Source organism: Carassius carassius, chromosome 10 (genome assembly GCF_963082965.1).
Source record: "Carassius carassius chromosome 10, fCarCar2.1, whole genome shotgun sequence".
In the NCBI taxonomy this organism is placed as follows: Eukaryota; Metazoa; Chordata; class Actinopteri; order Cypriniformes; family Cyprinidae; genus Carassius; species Carassius carassius.
In genome coordinates, this window is record NC_081764.1 from 2,630,960 (window position 1) to 2,656,943 (window position 25,984).

The 25,984-nt window shown below is 36.2% G+C and overlaps 1 protein-coding gene and 1 pseudogene across 1 annotated transcript; both read right to left on the bottom strand.

The window, feature by feature from the left end:
- Positions 1 to 54: 54 nt before the first annotated feature.
- LOC132151519 (plakophilin-1-like) lies at positions 55 to 12,051 on the bottom strand. The gene is made up of 13 exons (XM_059559673.1): positions 11,705 to 12,051; positions 10,666 to 10,763; positions 8,455 to 8,882; positions 8,241 to 8,382; positions 7,295 to 7,499; positions 6,893 to 7,061; positions 5,645 to 5,762; positions 4,399 to 4,575; positions 4,111 to 4,281; positions 2,599 to 2,752; positions 2,207 to 2,402; positions 1,839 to 1,923; positions 55 to 469 (listed from the first exon to the last, which is right to left on the bottom strand). The coding sequence occupies exons 1-13, from the start codon at positions 11,886 to 11,888 to the stop codon at positions 440 to 442; spliced, it is 2,157 nt and encodes a 718-aa protein (XP_059415656.1). The 5' UTR covers positions 11,889 to 12,051; the 3' UTR covers positions 55 to 439.
- Positions 12,052 to 17,281: 5,230 nt separating this feature from the next.
- Positions 17,282 to 23,639, bottom strand: LOC132152239 (sphingomyelin phosphodiesterase 2-like; annotated as a pseudogene).
- Positions 23,640 to 25,984: the final 2,345 nt, after the last annotated feature.

Sequence of the window (25,984 nt, forward strand, 5' to 3'; positions counted from 1 at the left end):
GATCCAAACCTCGAACGCAACAACCACGCTATACAATATGTAATGGTGAACAAATGTCAAAATGAGCCAAAGGAGCTTATACTCAATTACTGACTGACATATGTATGTATATTTATATTGTCTGATATATAACTTGATATCATACAGTATAATATCTTAAACTTGCACAAACAACCTATAACACTCTCATACAACCATTTGCATTTTAGAACACATTATAAAAGACAAACAAAGGCATATAAAATCATCTTAACTGAATGAGAACACTATGGTCTTGAAAAATGTAAATTATAAAAATAACAAAAATCATATTTTTGTCATTGCATTGTTACGAAAACATCTACTGCGCAAAAGAAATAAAAGCTCATCTCCTCTGCAATACTCAGTGCATCTCTTAGTCGACCACCTGAAGAGATCTGAAAGCTGCCGATGACGTCATTCACAAAAACATCTTCTTATTCAGGCCTTTCTGCAAGGTAAACACACAGGTTAGCTATTTTACTGTGAATATAGAACACAAATCAATATTAAATATACGTAAACATGACCTCACAGCAGTATTTACCGATTTACAGTATGTTTATATACAGTAAAGACTGACTTTAGAGCTAGAATGACATTATCGGAGTCTGAAACAGGACAGGTTAGATTCTTCAGGTCATCTAGACACACAAAGAAAGCCACGAATGCAGGGTCGGTGTGGTGAGGTGTGGCTGCTTTTCACCCTTGAGCATTCACACACACACACACCTCACAGCTAGTTCTCCACACCACACCCAATATCCTCAACCGTCCAACACAATCACACACACACACACACACTCGCACTAAACTACACACATTAATTTCCTACAAGCAGCCTCAGGAATGAGAGATCTGATTCCATGCACTGATCACCAGCTACTCTGGAGGAAAAACATTGTTTTTTCTTATGTATCCACACCTAAAATAAAGCTACCAAAAAGGTGTTTTTCTTGCCACACTGTCGCCTTTGGCGTGCTCAGATGGAGTTTAAAAGAAAATGAATTTTCAGTAATATTTATTTAAATGCACTGATTAACTTTGCAAGAGTTATTAAACTAAAAATTACATTTAAAAATACATATTAAATAGAATACAATTTTAATAATAATAATAATAATAAATGGAGCAATTCCAATAGGGTCCTCGCACTGCAGTGCTCTGGCCCTAATAAAAATAGATACAAATATTGTTCATAGGATTTATAAACTAAATTATAATTATACATTATATTTTCATTTATGGAGGAATAAATCTGAACAGATTTGGTAAAATTTACCAACATTCTGACTGTACAGAACTGAATTATATCAACACTGGATGAATAGAGCTTTGTAATTACACTATTATGTTCTTTAGAGCATGAAAGAAATAGATAAAAAAAATAGATTCTAAATTCTAAAATAAATGAATTAAAAAAAAAAAAAAAAAAAAAAAGACACTATTGTATGCTGCAGTGCTGCTAACAGCTGAATTAAACTCTTTTCTAAAATAAACTTTGCAGCACCGACACTGAGCCAAATAATGACATCATTAACTTCTGTAGAGCTGCTTATAACTGAAATAGAGTTTTTGTTTCAGAATTGGCGACTTTTACAACATTTCCACTGTTATGTTCCGGTTGTTTAATGTGAAGCACTGTATAAATAAATCAATAAACCAAAACACTGATCTGAAGAACCTATAATGAAGCATCGAGAACTTGCTCTTGATTTAGATTCTCTGCTGCAAAGAACCACTGAGGATCTGCATTTTTTTTTCTTCATTTGTATTAGGAAAGTATTTCTAGCAAATATTGGTTATGTTTGCAGTCTTACCTTTTTAAGGAAACTCTGAATATTCTTTTCTGACCACAGAAAGTGAAGAAAAACTCCTGCTGAAATGCTGGTCTTTGGCAGACCCCTGATATATTACAAGAAATGACAAACATTTAGCCTTGAAAAAATACATTTCACATAAAATGGAAAAATATATTTTAAATTAAAATAGATAAAAGTATAGCTCATAATAATGTTATTATAAATTCTTAACATTTCTTTGAATTTTTTCTTCAGCTGCTTTGGCACAAAAAAAACCCAAACAAGGTGAAATACCTTCTTCTGTTTTGCTTTACCTCTGATTCATATATCAAGAACAGCCCTGTGTGTTCACTAAGCTGCATGGACACTAGGAAGTGCGCACTCACATATTGAGACTGGTGGTGTTGAGGGAGTTGATCAGGCTGTTGTCCAGCAGACTCTTGCTGATCTCAGGGTCCGCCTTCATCAGGTTGTGTGTGCTATGAAGAGCTGTGGCCATAGTGCTGTCATATTCGGGTGAGGTGTCGACCTTCTTGAGCCCGGAGTTCAGGAACTCGACCAGCTGAGGAAGAGTCTGTCGAGCTTCACCAGCAAAAACATTCATCAGAACAACCGCACTATATCAAAAACACCATGCTAATAATACAACCCTATGGCAAAAACGATAAAACAATCAGACACAATATAATGAGCACAACAAAATAAGACAAAAACAGCAACATCAATCATATGCATATAAAGCAATTACACTACAAAGTGAAACATTACATTAGCTTACCCATGATTTTGTTTGTATTTGTGGATCTGGACAGATTCCCGAGCAGAGCGACTGCGCTGTTCTGGAGAGCAGGATTGGGCGACTGCAACAGCGGACTGATGCTCTTAAGACCATTGAGCCTCTGAATGATTGTAGAACTAAACACATTCGATACCTAAAAACACAACACACGAGGCACACTGATTTATCTGGAATAATAATAATAAAAAAAAAATATATTATACTTTAAATGATCATTTATTTCTGTGATGCAAAGCTGAATTTTTAGGATCATAATCACGTGATCCTTTAGAAATCATTCTAATATGATGATTCATTATCAAAGCTGGAAACAGTTCTGCTGCTTAATAGTTTTTCAGAACATGTGATACTTTTTTAGGATACTTTGAATAAAAATAAAAAAAATAAAAAAAGCTATGTTTTTAAAATATTAATATTTTGTAATAACAATATACACCATTGGTCAGTAATTTGGGGTCAGTCATTTTTTTTTCTTCTTTTTAAATAAAATCAATACTTTTATTCAGCAAGGATGTGTTAAATTGATAAAAAGTGATAGTAAAGAAAATATTTTATTAGAATATTTATTATTAGAATTTTTTTTTTATTTTGAATAAATGCAGTTGTTTTTAACCTTTTATTCATCAAATATATTAGACAGCAGAACTGTTTCCAACACTCATAATAAATCAGAATATTAGAAAGATTTCTAAAGGATCATGTGATAGAACGGATGTTACATGTGACACTGAAGGCTGGAGGAATGATGCTGAAGTATATTCAAATAGAAAACTATTATTTTAAGTTGTAATAATATTTCACAATATTACTGTTTTTTCTGTATTTTTGATCAAATAAATGCAGGTTTGATGAGCAGAAGAAACTTTTCAAAAATATAAAAAAATAGTAATGTTTCCAAACTATTGGTCTGTACTAATATATATATATATATATATATATATATATATATATGCTCAATATATAAATTATTTAATCATAATATTATGTAATCATGATAATGAAATTAAATAAAGTGTTTGAGTGCAACCCATGAATACATGCATGGTATTTATTTATTTAAATTAAAATTAAGTTATTGTTATATATGTAATTACGTTTAACCTTTGATAATATATATATTATATATCATATTTATAATTAAACATTTATATCTCAATACAATAAAATAAGCACTTGATTTTCTTTAAGCTCAACACATGTACAGATGCATACAAAAAATTAATTTAATTTAATAAAATAAATGAAGCTAAATATGTAAACCATTATTATTTGAAATGTACTTTACACACAATCCATGAACAGGTGCATAGCATAAAAAAATGCTTAATATATAAAAACAATAAAAAAAAAAAAAAAAAAAAAAAAAAAATTATATATATATATATATATATATATATATATATATATATATATATATAACAAAATTCTTGACTTTCTCTGCATCCAACCTATGGCCAGGTGCATACTAAACCCGACTTGTTGATGTCTTACCAAGCCATCGGTGGCTGTGAGGTTCTGCAGCGCTCCACAGCTAGCCTCAAGTGTGGCGTTTCTTTCACTGGAGCTCAACAGATTGAGGTACATCTGCAGGGCTTTGTTGTGGAAGAGCCAGCCGGCACCTTTAGGACTGTTGTCCTCCATCACTGGATAGTCAAAGATTCTCTGCAGCACAAGCAAACACAACAATACAAACCCATGAAGATGACACTTAAGAGAAACTAACATCCAAAGTAAGCTTTTTGCACTGGCAAAAGACCTCACAGGCGTAAAACCACAAACCTCCTGCTGAAGTTTATGGCTCTTGGAGCTGAAGCAGCCGATCGGACCGGCGTCTGAGGAGCTGGCGCGATTACGAGCATAACTGGCCAGCGCGTTTATTTTAGTGAAGAGAGACGGCATCTCGGTCTCCAGCTGGTAGGTGAGATTGTGCAGAATGCAGACACAGTTCTCCAAAGACTGGAAAACAAGAGCACAATAACCAATATAGTGATAAAAACAACAGACATTGAAATAAGCAGCAGCAGAAGTGTCCTTGCTCCATCATAAAAATCATTTTATCATATAAATCTTACTCTATAGTTATTAAGCAATAATTTTTTATTATTGATGACGTTATTTTTGTTATTAAAATTGCATTATTAACACCACAGGTGATTCAAGTAAACTGCTAAAATTTAGATGTAAAACACATTAAAACAAACTAAAACATGCCATATTATATATATATATATATATATATATATACTGTATATATATATAAAATTAAATAAAGCTTGAAATATAATACAAATATTTTATTTAGCAAAACATTTATTTGTAATATTATATATATTTATTTATTTTTATTATTTTTTTTGTCACAAAATCATGTTCATGTTATGTCAGGTTTTATGTAAAACCAGATTTTCAAGCATGTTTGAGTTTGATCTAAGTGGCTGTCGTGGGTTTAGGAAATTGACGTTCTCTGCTCATTTGCATATCAAATGAAAGCAGAAGTTGAAACATGATTGCAAGGTTCTGATCAAATCTGGCAGTCAATTAAATGGGAGTAATGCTGCATTTTTTCGAGACACAACAATAGAGTTTGACTGTACGAGTCTAGCCCCTGGAAACGCCTTGTGTCCTTAAGCACTTTCCTTCAGGGAGTTTAGAGTTTCGGGCAACACTACATAATAACTTCATAAAAACACTATGCCACACCAACATCCTCCACCCAGACTATAAAGATGCTTTCTTAGGAAAAAAACAAAAGAACACTTGACATCTCATGCCACCTAAAAAATCCTTTACTTCACGATTACTGAGGAAACACTGACACAAGGTTCCCACACTTTTTGACCTTTCCTATTTTAATTACATGCTTTAAAATATCTGACTCATAATAGAGTAATTCACCAAATAAAGCTGAAGTTTAGGCAAAGAAACATTTCACTCTCATGCTTCTCCAGGCCTGTAAAACACAGTTCCAGGTTTTTCATGTCCTGCCTCTGTTCAGTAGCACATATAATCATCATCAGACGGTTACCTGGTTGTCAAAGATCCCATCTTTTACGCAGTTCTCTGTGTAGCGCATGAGCGAGTCGATGAGGCCTTTGCTGTTGCGCATGGCTTGTCGGTTCGCTACTTTGGAGGAGCTCAGGTTGCTGTTGACAAACAGGAGAAACAGTCATATTGTGTTTTTTGATCTCAGAAAAGCAACAGACAATCTGAAGATCTGAAAACTTTCAGAATACAAACAGGAATAAAACTGTAAAGTTTGTTGTGCTGAAAAAGTGATGAAAACAGCCTTTAAAGATGTATTGTGACTGAAATCTACTGATGCAAATAGATAAAAGTGTGAAAACAAATAAATGTGTTCTTTTTTGCACTAGTCTGAAAGACGATATGTTATGGAAACAACATAGCCAAAAATCTCCAAATTGATCAGTGCATGAAAAACATTGCCTTTGCCTTTAGTGTCTCGTCTTAAAGGGATAGTTCATCCAAAGATGAAAATTACCCTATGATATACTCACCCTCGAGCCATCCTAGATATATATGACTTTCTCCTTTCAGACAAATGCAATCAGTGTTATATTCAAAGCATTCCTGGCTCTTCAAAGCGTTATAATGCAAGTATGGGTGTTATTTTTTATTAGTCCAATAAAGTGCATCCATCCATCCATCACAAAAAAAGTGCACCGCTTGGCTGTAAGGGTGAATAACAGCCTCCTGAAGCAAACTGATGCATTTTTGTAAGAAAATATCCATATTTAAAACTTCCTTCTTTTGGATTTTTGAAAAATAACATCCATTCACTGCCATTACAAATCTTGGAAGAGCCAAAACATGTTTTAATATTACTCTGATTGGATTCGTCTGAAAGAAGAACGCCATATACTCCTAGGATGCCTTAGTAAAGCATGAGGTAATTTTCATTTTTAGATGAACTATCATCTTTAATATCAGTAATGTTGCCAACTTTATTTTATTTTTTTACATTTTAACGTTAAAAAAGTGCACCTGAAAGGTATGTACCTAATGCCAGGCAATCAATTTAGAGCTTACCAATTCCAGAAAGTGATTTACAGTTTTATTTCCAACAGGTATCAAACTCTAGGTGGTCTGTAGGTGTGCCAAAATCTATACGAATCCAGATAAAATATTTGAACAGCTTACTGGTGAAAATATAGCCAGCGTCAAATACGAGCTCCAACAACAATAGCAGTATTATGAGTGGTCTCAGTAGTGAGGTTTGCATCACATACAGCAGTCAGTGTGTGTGTGATGTTACCGAAGGCATGCCGTGGCGTTGTTGAAGACCTCTGGTGCCAGGCTGGTGTTGGGGCTGTCGTCTGAACTTGCTGAAAATGGCTCGATGACCTTCTCTGTGAGTGCGGGCAAGGCAAAGCGGAGCAGATCCGGCTTGAGATTATCTACAGAGGAGAGGTTCCACAGGAGACCTACGACCACAATAAAAACCAATTCAAGACAGTTTGACACGAACACCATCCAACAGAGAGCTTGAGATGAAAAGAAAAAACAAACTACTGTTTAAAAGTGTTCTAATGCATGTGTACAAATTTGACACTAGTTAATGCTGTGGGACACACACATACAGTCATGTGGTCTAGTGTCCAGTCATGTGCTTTGAATGGTTGAACGGAACGTAATGCAAACAGAGATGGTGGGCCACCTGTCAGGTGTTTCTGTGTCTCAGAGCTGGTGTCTCCGAGCAGCTGCACAATCTGTGTGATTCCTCCGCAGCGCTGCACTTCCTCTTTGTTGGCCTGGTTTTTGAAGACAGCGTTCCTCAGGGCAGCGGCCATGGCCTCCTGGACCTGATGACTGGGGCTGTGCAACAGGTTGACCAGCGGAGGAATGCCCTTCAGCATCAGCACCTGTCACGCAGGACAGACAGAGAAACGATACCATAGTACAATGATGGAATCAGATGCAGTGTTGCTATTGTTAACTTTACAACTTTAGAAAACTGAAATACAATAAGCTGGAGTACATCAATGTCTATCACTAAAGTGGAAATATTACAGATAAATAGAAATATATAATTGGTACTTTCTTGTCAATCCAAGGATATTGCACCATGGTATTGTCATAAAGGTATGCTATGCAAACACATACACTTTGGTCGTACGTGCATTCAGAACAACGGTATATAATTCATTTACTATGGTGTTGATCAAATAATCAAATATATTTAAAGGATACCATGTCAATACCATGGCAAATTTCCAAAAAACACATCACTTCTATATGTAGTTTCATAACAAGCTTCAGGAGGAGCACGTCAGATACTTAGCCTAATTAGCACAGGTGGAGCCACTTAAGATAATCAACCTTAGGGTATAAATACAGCAGACTCAGCCTACCTGTCTCCATTGATGGTTTATCAGCATCCCCCCTCCACCCCATCTCCTCCACTAGAGTTCATGTTACACTTTTATATACGGGGGGGCGGGGGGTACTCTAGGTTCGGGCCATTCCTGAGCTCGGAGCCCTTCCCCGGACAGCACGCCAAATATGCATTATACTACTTCAGCTAATTATATGTAAGTGTGAACTCGTGAAAGTAGTATATGTCTAAAAGATGTGGTAAAACTATGGCAGTTTATGGTCCAGACCTCTTGCTTGGCCTTGTCATCAGTGAAGGTGCTGTGCTGGATGTAAGCGGCTCCACACTGCTGGACGCTCTCATCCGTGCTGAACAGATAGTCGATCGCCTCTTGCATCGTCATATCCATCATAATCTTCTCTGCGTTCATCCTATCGACAAACGAGTGAGTGAGAGACCGGTCACAGATCATCACAAAATAATCGTAACACTAAAAAACTCACCCAGAGATATCCTTGACTTGTCCAGTCCTGATCAAGGACATCCTGGACTCTCCGTTGGACAGCAGGGAAGACGGGCGTCTGCCGCATTGCATGATGATGGCCTGATTGCTGTTAGACATTCTGGTTGAAGAGCCGTTACCGAGAGCCTGAGCAGGTTGACTGTTTGGCACCCTGTTGAAGGTCTGTCGGGTGTTTTGGGTGCGTATAGTCGTGGCGGTCCCGCCATTGGCACTGGACTTGAAGCCCAGGTCTGGAGCGCTGCGGGTGGCTTGGTAGTTGAACAGTTGGTTATTGGTCCGGGTTTGGGCAGGGAGGGTCCTAGTAGTGCTGTAGTAGCGATCTAACTTGCCCAAGCCACTGGTCACCTGCTGACCGCTGGAGCTATGAGAGTTGGTGGACTGCCAAATAAAGCCTTGATTTCGCATAGTCTGGACAGGGAAACAAGTCAACCTTTTCATTTCAATTTTTCAGTAAAATGTTTATGCTGATACCATCATTTGTAATTAAATAATCTGGATACCAAAAAAAGTATATGCAATAAAAAAATAAAAACAATGAATGCAAAGAGAAACAAAATAAATATTTCACTCAATTTTCATGTTGATATTATAATTGGTAAAATCCAAATGTTTTTGTTTATAATTAAATTCACATTTTAATTTATAATTAAATGCAAAATAAAGTATTTTAACTCATATTATCATACTGTGTATACTTTATTCCTAATCCTATAATTATAATTCATGTTAATATTTTAATTTCTAATAAAAAATCTGAATGCAAAAAATTTAAATACTAAATATATATATTTAGCATCAAGACTATGTAAATGAATGGTGTTTTACTGTGTTATTCTAAAATTATGACTTAAGTCTAATAGCACTATTTAAAATGCGCACACACACCAACTGTGTGTGTGTGTGTGTGTGTGCAAATATAAATATATTATTACATCCAAAACAGAGCATTTTAATGAGTGCTATCAGACTTTGGTCGAACTTATATTTGCACACTGAAACTACTCTGTACCCAACATTTTCATTTGCATAGTCTGGACACTTGCATTTTCATACTGATATAATATATAAATTGTAATTTAAAAAATCTAAATGCAAATATTTTAATATAAAAAAAATTAAGTTATAATGAAAGCATTTTATGATTTAAAATTAAAACATTTTAAATAGTGCTATAAGACTTAAGTCATAATTTTAGAATAACACAATAAAAAAACCATTTATTTGCATAGTCTGGACAGTTTTCATGTTGATAACATAATTTGTAATGCTACTGTAAATGCAATCCTAATCTTATCATTATACACTGAAAACGACTCAAACCCATCATATTAATTTAATCCATGCCACAGTTTTTCCTAAACATGAGTGTTAGCCGAAAGTATGACTATAGGCAAATCCATGGATTAACATGCAAGTGAAGTATTCTACTTCTAGTCAAACTACATGCAGCAAGTGTGCCATTGGTGAGAAAATTACGAGTATGTTCGTGAATAATTCAAAACACAAAACTGTTTTTACAGAATGTCAGAACAGGGTTTCATACACTTACTTAAAAAAAATGAAGTAACACAATACAGCTGGATTTAACGGTCCACTGAAGCCAACAAAGCCATTTAAAACACCCAAATGTGAAGAAGTGTTAGCAGAATACCTAGAAACCACACCATTTGGTAAGACAACAATGGGATGGGTCATAAAAACTGGTTTCATTTAGCCTTTTTCCTTTTTTTCTTGCATACCTCTGTCTAGTAACAGTGAACAAATCTCAAATTAAAAGTTTTTTTTTTTTAATGCAAGTGTTAGAATAGTTAAAGTATAGGACTATATGGACACATTGCAGACTAACTTACCACGTGTAATTAAGTCAAGACACTAACTACTTTTCATCCACTGACGTCTTTGATGGATTGTTTTTTTTCTGCTCTCATGTGTTAGTAACTATTATTGTTTTTGCAAAAATAGCATTTGAAATTTAGTTACAAGCTAAAGCTAAGCTAAAGAACATCTGACATTTCACATGTTTCTATTGTTATCCTGAAAGATGACTCAGTGAGAAGTGAATAAGAGTGAATAATGGAAAAAAAAATTCTTTACCCACCCAACCGTGGGAAACTGAAACGAAGAATTCATTTACACACACTTGAAGATGTGCAAAGATGTATATGTTAAAAACATATTTGATGACATTTACCCCATTTGTCATGGTTCCTCCTCTGCTGACCGAGGGTCTGCCGAGAGACGCGCCGGGAGAAAACTTGAAGTCGTAAAACACACTGTTACCTTCAGGGCCTGCGATTGAATTATGACAAATGACAAATAAAATATGCATTCAGGGATATTTTGAATGATAAAAATATAAATATAAAACCTACAACTATCCTCATGTAATATATTAAGGTACGTATTTCACAGAGTTTAGCACTTCATTTTCTATAACAAAATGAGGGTCCTCTGAAAACAGGTTTTACTTTCGGAAAAGAGGTACTTATATTATGGTTTTATCCAAGTTAAAGAAATTATTTAATAGGACTGAAAGAAACCAAATATCTTAGTTTACAATGAAAGTGTTTGATTTTTGTTGTTTTTTAGAAAAAGAAAGTGCACATTTTCCCTTTTTTCACTATTGAATTGCCAAGTGGTTTATCCTTTAACAATATTTTTTTATATTAGAAATCATTTATTATTTATTCTGTGTACTTTAATGTACTTCTAAGTAAACTGGTTTTATAAAGGCAAAGAAATTATTTAACATGACTGAATGAAACCAAATAGTTCAATACTGTTGGTTTAAAAAAAAAAATAATAATAATAATAAATAAAATGCTCATTGTCACTTTTCACAGTACTGAATTGCTTATTCATAGTGATTTATCCATAAATAATAAGAGTTTATATTAAGAATCAATGGACGTTTTAACCTGCGTAATGTAATTCTAAATAAACTGGTTATATTCATGTCAAAGAAATGATTAAATATGACTGAATGAAACCAAATACCTTTATTTAACATGAAAGGCATTTTTAGAAAAAGAAATTGCTCATTTTCACAGTATTGCATGTGCATACGCACTTAGTAATTGCAAAAGTATCACAATTTCACCATAAAGTGAAACAAACGTCTGTGAAAATGAAGCCCAGTGATAATGAATACCACTGTATTCCCATAGGCCTATCAAATTCAACCAAAGATCCCGTGTAAAGCAGGAGTGGATGAGCTGGAGTGCACTCACTGGTGGGGGAAGGGAGTCCGGACACGCTATTGCTGCTGAATTTGAACTTGCTCCTCTTGATGATGTGAACCTGCTCTAGAACTCGCTGCTGCGCGGATCTCAGCTCGTGATCGGACGGAACCGCGAGAGACGTGTCCTCCACACCTCCGATGGACAAAGCCGATCTCAAAGGCTCGGGCATCATTTTGGCTTTTGTCTCCACTCCAGAGACAGGTGAGGTCCGATTCGTAAAGCTCCAGGTATCTGCTCCGTCTGGCTGCTGTGTGTTTGATTCAGGGTTTGACTAACGGAGAGATTCACCTGGTCCTGCCCTCATCCACGCCCCAATGACGCCCGACTAGAGAACGAAAGCGCATTCGACATCCGCTCTTCATTCTCCCGATTACACTAAGAAAGCTTGTTAATGATACAACAAAGAGTCACTTTTAATAAGGATAATAGATATACTTTAAAAGTATCCGATTTTAATGTAATATTATGAAAAGGCGTTGTTAGGCACGACGTGCAGGGTGTATTTATTCAGAAAACAGAGCATCTTAAAGAGTCCTATTGCTTTAATACGTTGATGCATCATTAAATACTGAAATACACAATTTAAATGCTTTATTTTAAAGCAACTTCATTAAGTAGAGAGAATATATAGATATATATGAAAATAAATACTAAATGTAGTGTTTATTTATTTTAAACACCAACATAACGATGCACTTATAGTATTATATGATATAACTACTCCAGAAGAACTGTATATTGTTAGATTAAAAACAATATTTACAGTCAGGGGTGCTGCACAAGATCCCGGGTCCTATGCATAGGCAGTCCTAATGGGCCCCCCTCCCCTTGAAAATATATATTCCAGACTTTTCAAGGGCCCTCTCTTCCTTTGGGGCCCTGGTAATCAGTACTGGTTTCACCCCCAGTCCAGCGCCCCTGGTTACAGTATAGAGGAACAAAATAAATATCATTACAGTATACTTCTTGAGTATTTATAGCCTTTTAAATTAAGTTATATAATTAATATTTTCTATTATTAATATTAATAATATCAATAATGATAACAACAACATTGTTAAAAAATTATCTTTTTTATTTAAATAAAATGCATATAAGCAAAATAAAGGTAAAAATCCATTTATTGTGCAGTAAATATGATCATAAAAAGCATGTGGAAACAACAACTATACTACAAATACTTGGTTATGCTTTACAATAATATTCTACAAATTAAATGAATTAAATTACCAACTTAATTTTTTTCAGTATGTGAAATGTGATTGTGATTTGCCCTTTATAAAGCAGACATTGTAATTAATAGTAAAAAATGTAAAATTGCTAATATATTTTTTTATTTAAATTTTTAATCTTTTTAATATAATATACACATTTACACACACACACACACACACACACACACACACACACACACACACACATATATATATACACAGTACAGACCAAAAGTTCGTAAACATTACTATTTTTAATGTTTTTGAAAGAAGTTTCTTCTGCTCATCAAGCCTGCATTTATTAGATCAAAAAATAAATACAGAAAAATACAGAAAAAACAGTAATATTGTGAAATATTATTACAACTGAAAATAATAGTTTTCTATTTGAATATACTTTAAAAAATAATTTATTCCTGTGATGCAAAGCTGAATTTTCAGCATCATTACTCCAGCCTTCAGTGTCACATGTAACATCCGGTCTATCACATGATCATTTAGAAATCATTCTAATATTCTGATTTATTATGAGTGTTGGAAACAGTTCTGCTGTCTCATATATTTGATGAATAAAAGGTTAAAAACAACTGCATTTATTCAAAATAAAATAAAAATTCTAATAATATATATTCTAATAATATATTTTCTTTACTATCACTTTTTATCAATTTAACACATCCTTGCTGAATAAAAGTATTGATTTTATTTAAAAAAAAGAAAGAAAAAAAAATGACTGACCCCAAATTACTGACCAATGGTGTATATTGTTATTACAAAATATTTATATTTTAAAAACATAGCTTATTTTTTTATTTTTTTTACTTTTTATTCATCAAAGTATCCTAAAAAAGTATCACATGTTCTGAAAAAATATTAAGCAGCAGAACTGTTTCTAGAACTTTGATAATGAATCATCATATTAGAATGATTTCTGAAGGATCATGTGATAATGATCCTAAAAATTCAGCTTTGCATCACAGAAATAAATGATCATTTAAAGTATAATACATTTAAAAACAATTATTTTAAATTGTAATAATATATCATTTTTTTTCTGTATTTTTGATCAAATAAATTCAGGCTTGATGAGCAGAAGAAACTTCTTTCAAAAACATTAAAAATAGTAATGTTTCCAAACTGTTGGTCTGTACTATGTATATATATATATATATATATATATATATATACACACACACACACACACACACACATATATATATATATATACTGTATATATACACACACTCACTCACTCACTCTCACTCACACACACACACACACACACACACACACACACACACACACACACACACACACACACACACACACACATTCCCTCTAGTAAGCCTTCAATAATCCCTCAAAGCCTTTCTTATGAGGAGTTAAGTGAAACGTTCCCAATCCAGTTGTTGCAGAGGTGTTTAGAGAATGATTTAGAGAAGGTGTTTTCAGAGGGTTGAAGCAATCTGAGCAACCCCAAATGAACTCTCAGGTACCATTTCACTTTTAGCGTTTACTTTTAGCCTTTCACTAGCACTGCACATAGTATAAAACATGTGTTACTACCTATTAATTTGACATTGTTTCCTCATGAAAAAAGACCTTTGTAAGACAGTCCTGAGGCCATGCATGAGCACATCTGCTGAGAACCTCCATGACTAAGGCGAGGACTGAGTTACAACAGACAGAAGGAATTAGTAACCACACATGTGCAGACAGCAGCTCCAACCACACCCATAACAAAACTGCACCCAAGTCATCTGCATGGGCAAGTCCCACTCCACACATGAATCCTCATTAATGTTAGAACACTTCAACAGTAAATGACAGCATATACCTTTTAAGATGACGAATGGGTTTGTCCTGTTCTGAAGGGACAGCAAGGAGGAGTGTCACTTTCCCTTCTTGTACTTGTACCACACGACGAATAAACATTATATATAAGTTATATACACAAACATATCTTTATCTTTAACAAGTAGTCATTCATAGATGAACATTTAGAAAAAGAGGTCAAATTTCATTTTCAAAAACTGATCTAGTCCTATTAACTGCTAAATGTTCTGTAGTAACTGTCAGAATACTGTATATTTGTGTAATAACATCTACCATGAACAATTTCTTAAGTTCCTAAAGACTGTGATAATGCTTAACCAACACTGCACCCTTGTGGCAAGATCACATTAAAACCAAACCTCACCAGTTTGCTGAAAAATGTATTTTCTTTGTTTATTATTTTTTACAAAAGGTACAGTTATGTAATGAACCTGTTATATTAGATATACATGAGGATGTTGACAGGTTAAACAAAAGGAAAATACACAGTTGCAGTACAGTACACTGTAAGCTTTTATTCTCCTCCGCTTGACTTTCCCAAACAGCAACTGAAAATAACTGAAGATATCAGTTTGCTTTTGTTTTCCCAAAATGGACTTACTGTGGGCATAACTTTAACAGTTAGCCACCCAATTCTCAATGCACAAAATGTCACGAGCTGATGATTGGAAACATTTAACATATAAAGGACTGAAACACCTCCCCAGCAGGTCTCCATTTACAAACATCAACAAAGAAATCAATATTCAATGAGCAAGAAATTCTAACCTGTCATACATGGTTCAAACTGGACCATTCTTCTAAAACAGTGGCTTTCAACCTATTTGTTTGTGTGTGCGAGCGCATACGTATTGTATGTTCTTCAAATAAGGGGACAAATATGACTTTTTTCTGTATTGTTAGCGTTTTAATTTAGATAGTTGAATTAATAAATTAATCATTATTTTAATTAATTATCATTAATAATAATAATATTGAGTTGTATATTAACTATGTTTATTGATTTTTCATTAATTTTAAGTCATTCTGTGGCCCTGGCTGAGAACCATTGTGAAGTATTTAAGTAAAGTTAAAGGGTTAGTTCACCCAGATAGCAAAATTATGTCATTAATAACTTACCCTCATGTTGTTCCAAACCCGTAAGACCTCCGTTTATCTTTGGAACACAGTTTAAGATATTTTAGATTTAGTCTGAGAGCTCTCAGTCCCTCCATTGAAGCTGTGTGTACGGTATACTGTCCATGTCCAGAAAGTTAAGAAAAACATCATCAAAGTAGTTCATGTGACATCAGAGGGTCAGTTAGAATTTTTTGAAGCATCCGAAAATACATTTTGGTCCAAAAATAGCAAAAACTACGACTTTATTCAGCATTGTCTTCTCTTCCGGATCTGTTGTGAGAGAGAGTTCAAAACAAAGCTTTTTTAATGTGGCTGACACTTCCTCTGAGTTCAAACAAACCAATATCCTGGAGTAATTCATTTACTCAAACAGTACACTGACTGAACTGCTGTGAAGAGAGAGATGAACACCGAGCCGAGCCAGATAACGAACAATAGACTGACTCGTTCACGAGTCAAGAACTGGTTGCATCGGTTTTCGGATCACCAGTACTTCTTTCGGATAGTTCAATTCAATAAACCGGTTGAAGAAAACGGTTCACCGGTTCTTTTGCGCTCGACGTAATGGCGTCATTTGCGATGATTGCCCTTGATTCAAGCCTTCGGTTTACCTGGGCTCATAACATTAGCACAGAATCAGTTCAGAATCAATCAGCAAAAGAATCAGTTCGGTTCAGACGCTCTGTGTGTCGGTCTGCTTCACACTGAATCACACATGCGCAGTATCATCAGCTCCTCGGTTCTCGAATCGGACGCATTTGACAGAAACGGTTCTTGACTCGTGAACGAGTCAGTCTGTTGTTTGTTATCTGGCTCGGCTCGGTGTTCATCTTCAGTTCTCTCTTCACAGCAGTTCAGTCAGTGTACTGTTTGAGTAAATGAATTACTCCGGGATATTGGTTTGTTTTAACTCAGAGGGAGTGTCAGCCACAATAAAAACGTCAACAGCTTAAGTCATTTGTGGATTAATGCTTATTGGAGCCGCGAACCGTTTAAAATGATTCAGTTCGATTTGGTGAACTGGTTTAAAAAGATCCGGTTACATCGAATGATTAGTTCGCGAACCGGATATCACAAACTGCTTTGTTTTGAACTCTCTCTCACAACAGATCCGGAAGAGAAGACAATGCTGAATAAAGTCGTAGTTTTTGCTATTTTTGGACTAAAATGCATTTTCGATGCTTCAAAATATTCTAACTGACCCTCTGATGTCACATGGACTACTTTGATGATGTTTTTCTTACCTTTCTGGACATGGACAGTATACCGTACACACAGCTTCAATGGAGGGACTGAGAGCTCTCAGACTAAATCTAAAATATCTTAAACTGTGTTCCAAAGATAAACGGATTTTCACAAATCAATAAAACACATAAATGTTGGTTTATCTATCTGGCTACAAACTCCCATCTAGTGGATTTCGCAAATGGTCCAAGGATAAAACCTTGGGGGACACCTTAAGTCATTCTTGAAGGCTACTTAGTGCCAGTCTCATCTGGTCCTCAGTGCCTTGCAGTGCCATCACCTCCATGCTGTAAAAGATGTACAGCAGCAGTGTGGAGAGGAGGATGGCGAAACACAGCACCCCCAGCAGGTAGAAAGAGGCTTTGGGAAAGGGCTGTTCAGCTCCCAGAGCAAACAATGGGACAGTGCTTGAGCTGGCAATCGCTGCTAACAGGACAAGACCCATGATGCCTGTACGTGTCGCGGTGTGGCGCATGCGTTCAGCACAGTGGAGACCCACCTTTACTTCAGTGCGAGGTTCATTGACTGTGTTGACCAGCTCAGGAAGCTTATCTGAGAAAGGAACAAAGAGACAGAATGGAAAAACATAACACTAACATTTAAAATTTGGGCTCAGTGAGATAAAAAGAAAGAAAAAGAAAAAAAAAAAAAAACTTTTATTCAGCAAGGATGGATTAAATTGATAAAAACTTACAGTAAAGGTATTTATAATCTTACAAAATACATGAATAAAATACATTTTATATATACAAAATATATACAAATATAAAACAGTTATTTAAAAATGGTAATATTTCATAATATTACTGATTTCACTGTATTTTGAATCAAATAAATGCGGTCTTGGTGAGCAGAAGACAATTCTTTCAAAAACAAACAAAAAAATCTACTAAATTGCTGAATAATCTTTAATTAAATCTTTAATAATTGTATAACACAATCATTAAATTTTTTTTTTAAGTTTTAAGCAATATTATATTGATTAAATTAATATTTTCTGGTAAACTGTCCCTTTAAATCATGTTGTTTATGCAAAAAACCAAGCAGTCAATTTCTAAACTTTATTAAAGTGCATCAAAATAAAGAGCATTGGTTTTGTTGGCAATATGTTTTTTGTTTAAGCAAAAATGTGTGCGCACTTTAATAAATTATGAACCCCATATTGAAGCTCAAATACCTGCAACAAAGCCAGATCGTCTCTCTGAGCACCCAAGTCCCTTTGTAGTCATGTAAACAGGAACTCAGCTGTAAGAGCCTTGTGGTCGGTGTAAGGGAAGGGATGTCCAGGAACAGGACCTTTAGTGGTAGACAAAGACTCACAGCTCACATCTATTTCCCCTGATCCCTGCCAAGAAACGGCCATATTAACATTCATGTGCATTCAAGTAAAAAAAAAGCTAAAAATGAGTATAGTAACAGATAACAAAATAATAATATGATAATCGATAATAATAGTATAATAATAATAATAGAAATGGCAACATCTCACAATAAGGGTCCATTTGTTAACTACACTAATTAACAATGAAAAATACTCCCAAAACATTTGTATCTCAATTAATGGTAATTTCAACATCTACTAATAAATTATTAAAATTTTAAAATGTTATTAATTATTTGAGAACCACTGTTTTAAAGAGAAATAGATATGTCATGCAAGCAATAATTTTGCTTAGTAATAATAATAAGTTAAATTTTCTGGTCATTTGTGTCTGTAGGATGAGTTACTTCTGAGTTACTTTTGTTTAAATGACTAAACCAGAAAAACACCACTTAATAACAGAAAACACTATTTAATAACAGAAACAGTAGAAAATGTAACAAATCTCTAATATTTACCTTGAACAGTATGTCGTCTATCCGGATTCCTCCACCAAATGGAACAAGATTATCCATGTTTGTGAAAGGGTTTTCAGATATATGAGTGTGTCCCTCTTCACACCCCTGGTATTAATGATGGGGAGGTCGTTATAAGTCATGACTCAGAAAGCTAGGTGACTTTTCCTTTCACACACTCAGTAATTCAGAATTTTCAGGTAGCATCACGCTGCAGTACTGAAATCGAAGTGAGCGGCCTCACTGAAGCTGTCCTGAAGTCCTGTGTAGTTTCTCAGCAGTCTGGTGCCGAGATCGTCCGGGTGCATGTTCAGATCTCCACCCAGAATCACTACGTCCGCTGTAGCACTAGTGTGCCTTTATTGAAAGAGAAGTGTTATTTATGCAAGCCCGTTCTGAGAAGAAAATAAAAAGTACAAATTGCGAGAAACTCAAAATTGCAAGAAAAATACTCTGATTTGTCACAATTAAAGGCACTGCTAAATGAATCTTTTGCAATGTGATGCAGTTTTACAAAGAGGCAGTTATTGAAGAACAAAGCAATTGAAAACTCTGTAATGCGAAGCTGAAGTGAAAAGCTGGGGAGTTTGATAGCCAAATTATAATAGGGCACCTAATAAAAATAATAATATCTATTATTATTATAATCTAATACATTAATAGGAGAATGAGCCTAATATCATCTTGATTATCGACAGATAAATCTGCTCATGTCGATATCTCTGACTATCGTCGATACACGATTCAAGCGTCTATCGGCACAACCCTAATGAGGGTGCAAAAAAATATAAATACTGAGAAAATCACCTTTAAAGTTGTCCAAATGAAAAGAAAGTTTTGATATATTTACAGTAGAAAACTGAGAAAATATCTTCATGGAACATGATCTTTATTTAATATCCTAATGATTTTTGGCATAAATGAAAAATCAATAATTTTGACACATAAAATGTATTTTTTGACTATTGCTACAAATATACCCCAGAGACTTCAGACTGCTTTTGTGCTCCAGGATCACAAATGTGCCAGCATTCATGCCAGTGATCTTGTTGAAAACGAAATACAAGTTATTAAAAATGGTGTTAATTCAACAGGTAGCTGAATGAAAGAGATATTAGATTAAACACTTTTAAAAAAATGAACAAAAATTAGAAATGTACCTTGGCACCTAACTGAAAGAAAATGAGTTTAAGTAGTAAAATTCCTAAAACTAATATTGAAATAAAAATAAATTAATGCTAAAAAGAAACATTTAAGAAAAACTCAAAAATGACAAAAGCACAAAATAAAATCACATTAATATTAAAATTAAAACATAAAAAATAAGACTAAAATAATACATAAATAAACAATGTAAAAACAAATACTATAATAGTAAATAAATAAAATAAAACTGCTAAACACATTTTTACTGTTCACATTTAACTGTTAACATTTACATCAAGGACCGAGACGTCGCCCGGCATGGCGCAGCGGGGGCCCCACCCTGGAGCGAGGCCCGGGGTTGGGGCTCGTATGCGAGCGCCTGGTGGCCGGGCCTTTCCCCATGGGGCCCGGCCGGGCTCAGCCCGAAGGAGTGACGTGGGGCCGCCCTCCTGTGGGCTCACCACCCGCAGGAGGGAGCGTAAGGGGCCGGTGCATAGTGGATCGGGCGACAGTCGAAGGCGAGACCCCCGACGACCCGATCTCTGGACACGGAATCTGGCTTTAGTGACGTGGAATGTTACCTCGTTGGCGGGGAAGGAGCCTGAGCTTGTGCGGGAGGTCGAGAGATAGTCGGGCTCACCTCCACGCACAGCTTGGGCTCTGGAACAACACTTCTTGAGAGAGGCTGGACTCTCTACCACTCTGGAGTTGCCCATGGTGAGAGGCGGAGGGCTGGAGTGGGTTTGCTTATAGCCCCCCAGCTCAGCCGCCATGTGTTGGAGTTCACCCCGGTGAACGAGAGGGTCGCTTTCCTGCGCCTTCGAGTCAGGGATAGGTCTCTCACTGTCGTTTGTTCCTACGGGCCGAACGGCAGTGCGGACTACCCGGCCCTCTTGGAGTCTCTGGGAGGGGTGCTGGAGAGTGCTCCGACTGGAGACTCCGTCGTTCTACTGGGGGACTTCAACGCTCACGTGGGCAGTGACAGTGATACCTGGAGGGGCGTGATTGGGAGGAACTGCCCCCCTGACCTGAACCCGAGCGGTGTTCTGTTATTGGATTTCTGTGCTAACCACGGTTTGTCCATAACGAACACCATGTTCAAGCATAAGGGTGTCCATCAGTGCACGTGGCACCAGGACACCCTAGGCCGGAGGTCGATGATCGACTTTGTGGTCGTGTCATCAGACCTTCGGCCATATGTCTTGGACACTCGGGTGAAGAGAGGGGCGGAGCTGTCAACTGATCACCACCTGGTGGTGAGTTGGATCCGATGGCGGGGGAGGAAGCTGGAAAGACTCGGCAAACCCAAGCGTACTGTGAGGGTCTGTTGGGAACATTTGGCCGAGCCCCCTGTCAGAAAGATCCTCAACTCCCACCTCCGGCAGAGCTTCGACCGGATCCCGAGGGAGTCTGGAGATATTGAGTCCGAGTGGACCATGTTCTCCACCTCCATTGTCGCTGCGGCTGCTCGGAGCTGTGGCCGTAAGGTCGCCGGTGCCTGTCGAGGCGGCAATCCCCGAACCCGGTGGTGGACTAGGACCTAGGAGGGACTATGTCTCCCGGCTGGCCTGGGAACGCCTCGGGGAAGAAGAAGCTCTTCCCCCCGGAAGAGCTGGAAGAAGTGGCTAGGGAGAGGGAAGTCTCTGCTTAGACTGTTGCCCCCGTGACCCGGCCCCGGATAAGCGGAAGATGATGGATGGATGGATCGATGGAAAACTGATAAACACATTTTGCTTGAACTTACATTAGTGACAAAAACATGAATGTTCAGCCCATTGATGTTAAGCAAGATCTTCCCGACACCACCAAACCAGTCACCATGCTGTGCCTGATGTGAGAACAGATCATTAACAAGCACACAGAAACTGAGGACTCATAAAACGGTTTATTTACAACAGGTGGTGTGTGTCTATAAGAGACGCACTTTTAGGCCAGACCTTGGCTGCTTAGGGTGACAACTAGTGGATCGGCATCAAAAATACTGTTTAGAAACATTATATTTTCATTGCGCATGGTAGTAAGTATTTTATGAAAACAATATGGAAGTCAAGAGTGTGCTGCAAACATGCTTAAAATATAGTACAGGATACAAACATTGCTTGTGATAAATTGTATTGTTGAATTAAATATATTCTTCCAGTCTTTATTTTTTATAATTAAGTAGTACGATGTTTGTGCATGTGATAGATCAGACTCACCATGTATGGATATCCATTTAATGAATATCTATACAGAAAGGCATCATAGATTTGATGTCTGGAAAACACAGCCAATCCGCTCCCTATAAATCCACTGAAGACAAGAAAATACATCTCTATCAGCGTCCTTATTCATATCAGTTAGTGCATTCGAGCCCAAACATTTCGGGACACAGAACCTCTAGTGAAAACGCTCGTGCATTATAGATCAGGACTGACCTTTTAAAATAATGGGAATACGGATAGATGCTGCTAAGCTTCTTCTTTAAAAACAGAAAGTCTTTCTCGCACCAGACCTGGAACAAAAAGCCCCAGAAAAACATCTCAACAATTTTACAGTACAAAGAATTATCTACTGACATATTTGAATCTTATTATTATTCAAACAGTTAATGTAATGAGTTGTAGCCGATCTGACTCGAATCAGACAAATTAAAGAGTGGATTAGGACTGTGGTTGAAACACGAGCCGAATTCCTCAGTAAGGCAACAGGAAGTCATAAAACATTCTGCGCCACAAGTCCCAAGCAAGATCACCAACCAACCAACGCTTTCACAAAACCGCTTTCAACATTAACACCACTAGAACATTTATTGACAATTTCAATTCGGAGAAGAGATTGTCAAATTTGGGGCAAGTGAGATGCAACGTCGGACATCACATGTAAACCCATGAGAGTTAAACACTTCCCCCACCTAGCAGAACCAGACTGAAATTCCTAAGGGGAGGGGGGGGGGGGGCTTTGAACCTCTGGTCTCCACAGAAATCTTTGTCAGATAATGACACAGAAACTGTCTTTTCTACATATATACGGACCAAAATGAACTCAAAAAGACTTATAAGTGAATATCAGTCCATCGCTTCACTCCATATTCATTTATATGTAACCCACACATTTGACTATCATGTTATAATCACTTATTGTGTATGTCTTTTAATAACTATTGGATAGCTTAACGATACATTTTCATGTTGCATATGTATGTGCTTGAATGTGCTTGCTTGAAACAGTCATGACCATCAGTTATTTGTCAAATGTATCATATTCTTGTTATGGGAATCATGTCCAAAATTAGACCCTGCAAGAGCAGGAAAATTCAGACCATGTGCTTGATAAGATAACATATGATTTATGATACCCCCGAGCCAAGACAATATCTGATACACTAATATTGTCACATGTGCTGGAGATCTGATCTTACCTTCGTGCTATCAGTGCAAATCTGATCTTGGCGTTAGAATCAAACTCTCATGAGCTCAGTGTGTCTCATATCGTGTCCATCTACAGTACAGTCAGACCGCTACCTCCTCATCTGACCTGGATGTCATCTGTAGAAAAGTCAAGTCGTTCAGCTTTTCCACACGCGTCTGATGGATATCTCACATTTAACTTTAAACTTTTCATTTGTATAATTAGAAAACGTGTTAATTTTTCAACTGCAAAGCACAAAATGAAGCGTCTTCCTGTCACTGACACACGACTTTGTATCACGCATAATCGAGTTTTGCAATACAGTGTTTGTTTTTTGTGCAAAAGCTACTTTGAAGCAGATGCATGAAACTTGTTAAACGCGTGAACGCCTACTCTCAGACGTCACGGTATCGTCATTACAAGCGCCACGTTGAGTGGAATGCTGGGAAAATGAGTTTATTATTGTCTCTGTTTGGTTAAGTACAATGGCTCAAAATATTAATCAACATTTTAAATATTCTCTTTATAATTTTAATTAAACGGCTATTAAATCGCTATTCGGGGGTAATTATTTTTAAATTAGGCTATTTGGGCGGAGGTTTTTATTCGTGCTTAAGAATCAATAGCCTACATTTAACCAAAATATTTTCTGGAGTAAAAATAAATAAATAATAGGCTAATAATAGTCCTAAAAGGCTTTTTTCAAATGCCCTCTAAAGGAAGAACTAACATAATGGAAGCAGATGATGAGAGTTAATTACAAAACGCTAATCATGTTAACTCAGTTTTACTGAATGTCAGACATATAAATATATCTTGTTCCTTTTCGGCTTCCACAAAGATTTTGTCATCCTCACTGATGTGAAAGAGAATTTCATTTTCTTTATTTAATCAGGGACAATGCACATTAATAGTACATACAATATGTAAAATGCGGCAGATTTAGCCAACACTGGCTAATTTTCATCCGCAGTCCCTTTTGGCACTTGTACAATAAGACACTTGTACGAAGTTGTAAGTGTGTTTCAAGAAATATGGTCCAAGGAGACCCATGCCATTTTATTGGTATTGCTATACATTGTTTTGATTATATTGTACAAACCCCTAACGTTGAAGATATACATAACTGCAATGCACAACTGGTAACCAAGGCCACAATGAAGGGTTAAAAACAGAGGGAAAGCTTTTGCCAACACCACTTAGATTATGGCATGAAATAACAGTAACACACAACATATTCAATGTATGCATATAGCATCAATCGAAAGTCAAAGAGCAAACATAAAATTAATAATTATAATAACAGTACTTATAAAAAGGAAACAAAAAAAAAACCTGTAAGAAAGAATACAATTGAGGAAACTGTCGTCATTGAAGTTCAAACACGAAAAAGAAGGTTAAGGCTGTACCAATATACATTACATTTTCATTTTTAAGGTGTACCCAAGATTTAGCAGTACCTTCTGAACGCATCTAGACATTAAAACTGCTATCAGCGAGCACCGTCTCATGTCTAACAACCATCCCAAGAACATTATCCATACAAACGGTGCCGTCTTTCCATTTTACCGGTGAGTGGAACAAAAATGCTACATGGCTTCAACAAAAACCGGCATTTAAAAGATCGAATCTGGTCTAAAATTCAAGTTTTAGTTCTCTAATGGGAAAATAAACATTACATTTTCAGTAGTAGCAAAACTCGATTAAGCACCGTTAAAATGGCATATTTCTGTAATTTCATGTCAAACACCTGGTGCATTCTTACCATAAAAAAGGATTTGTATTTTTACATCTAAAAATGAGATGCACAAACCATAAAAACACACATCTGTGCTGATGTACAAGGTGACATTAATGACTTCCGTCACACTTCAACACCAGATATAAATGAAAAACAGAGGCTTTAACTAAAAACTAAAGGATCTGACATGAAATTCCAAGAAAAATTTACTTGATGCAAAAAAAAGGGGTGCACAGAGCAGATATATTTTGAAGGTGAATATAAAAAAAAATATGAGTAAGAAAGAGCTTGGAAATGCAAACATTCTCTTCAAGGGTTTAAAAAGCACCAGATACGACAGCAATGCAACAGCAATCCTCCAATTTAAAAACACAAACTCTTTCGAGGTATTGTTCCAGGATTAAATGCTTAAAATTTTGACGGGCAGCAACTGTGGAGCAATTCTTTTTGTACCAGAGTGGCATTCAGGCTTGACTCTTAAACAATCTGACCTTTCCTCAGTTCGTGCATCTCGCGAAAGCTTTGATGAACAGAAGAGGTAAATACGATGTCATGTTGTAACAAAGAAATTGATCGCGTTATCTATTCCTACTATTTCACGTCAAGAGGTAGTCAAAAGGCACTTCAGAGTATCAATCTATTTGTGTTCTTTGAAGAAAGGCACTCACATTTGGGTCAACTACTCAAAATCCTTTAGTACCTGCAAAATGCTTTCTGACGCCTTTTCTCTTGTTCAAAGGA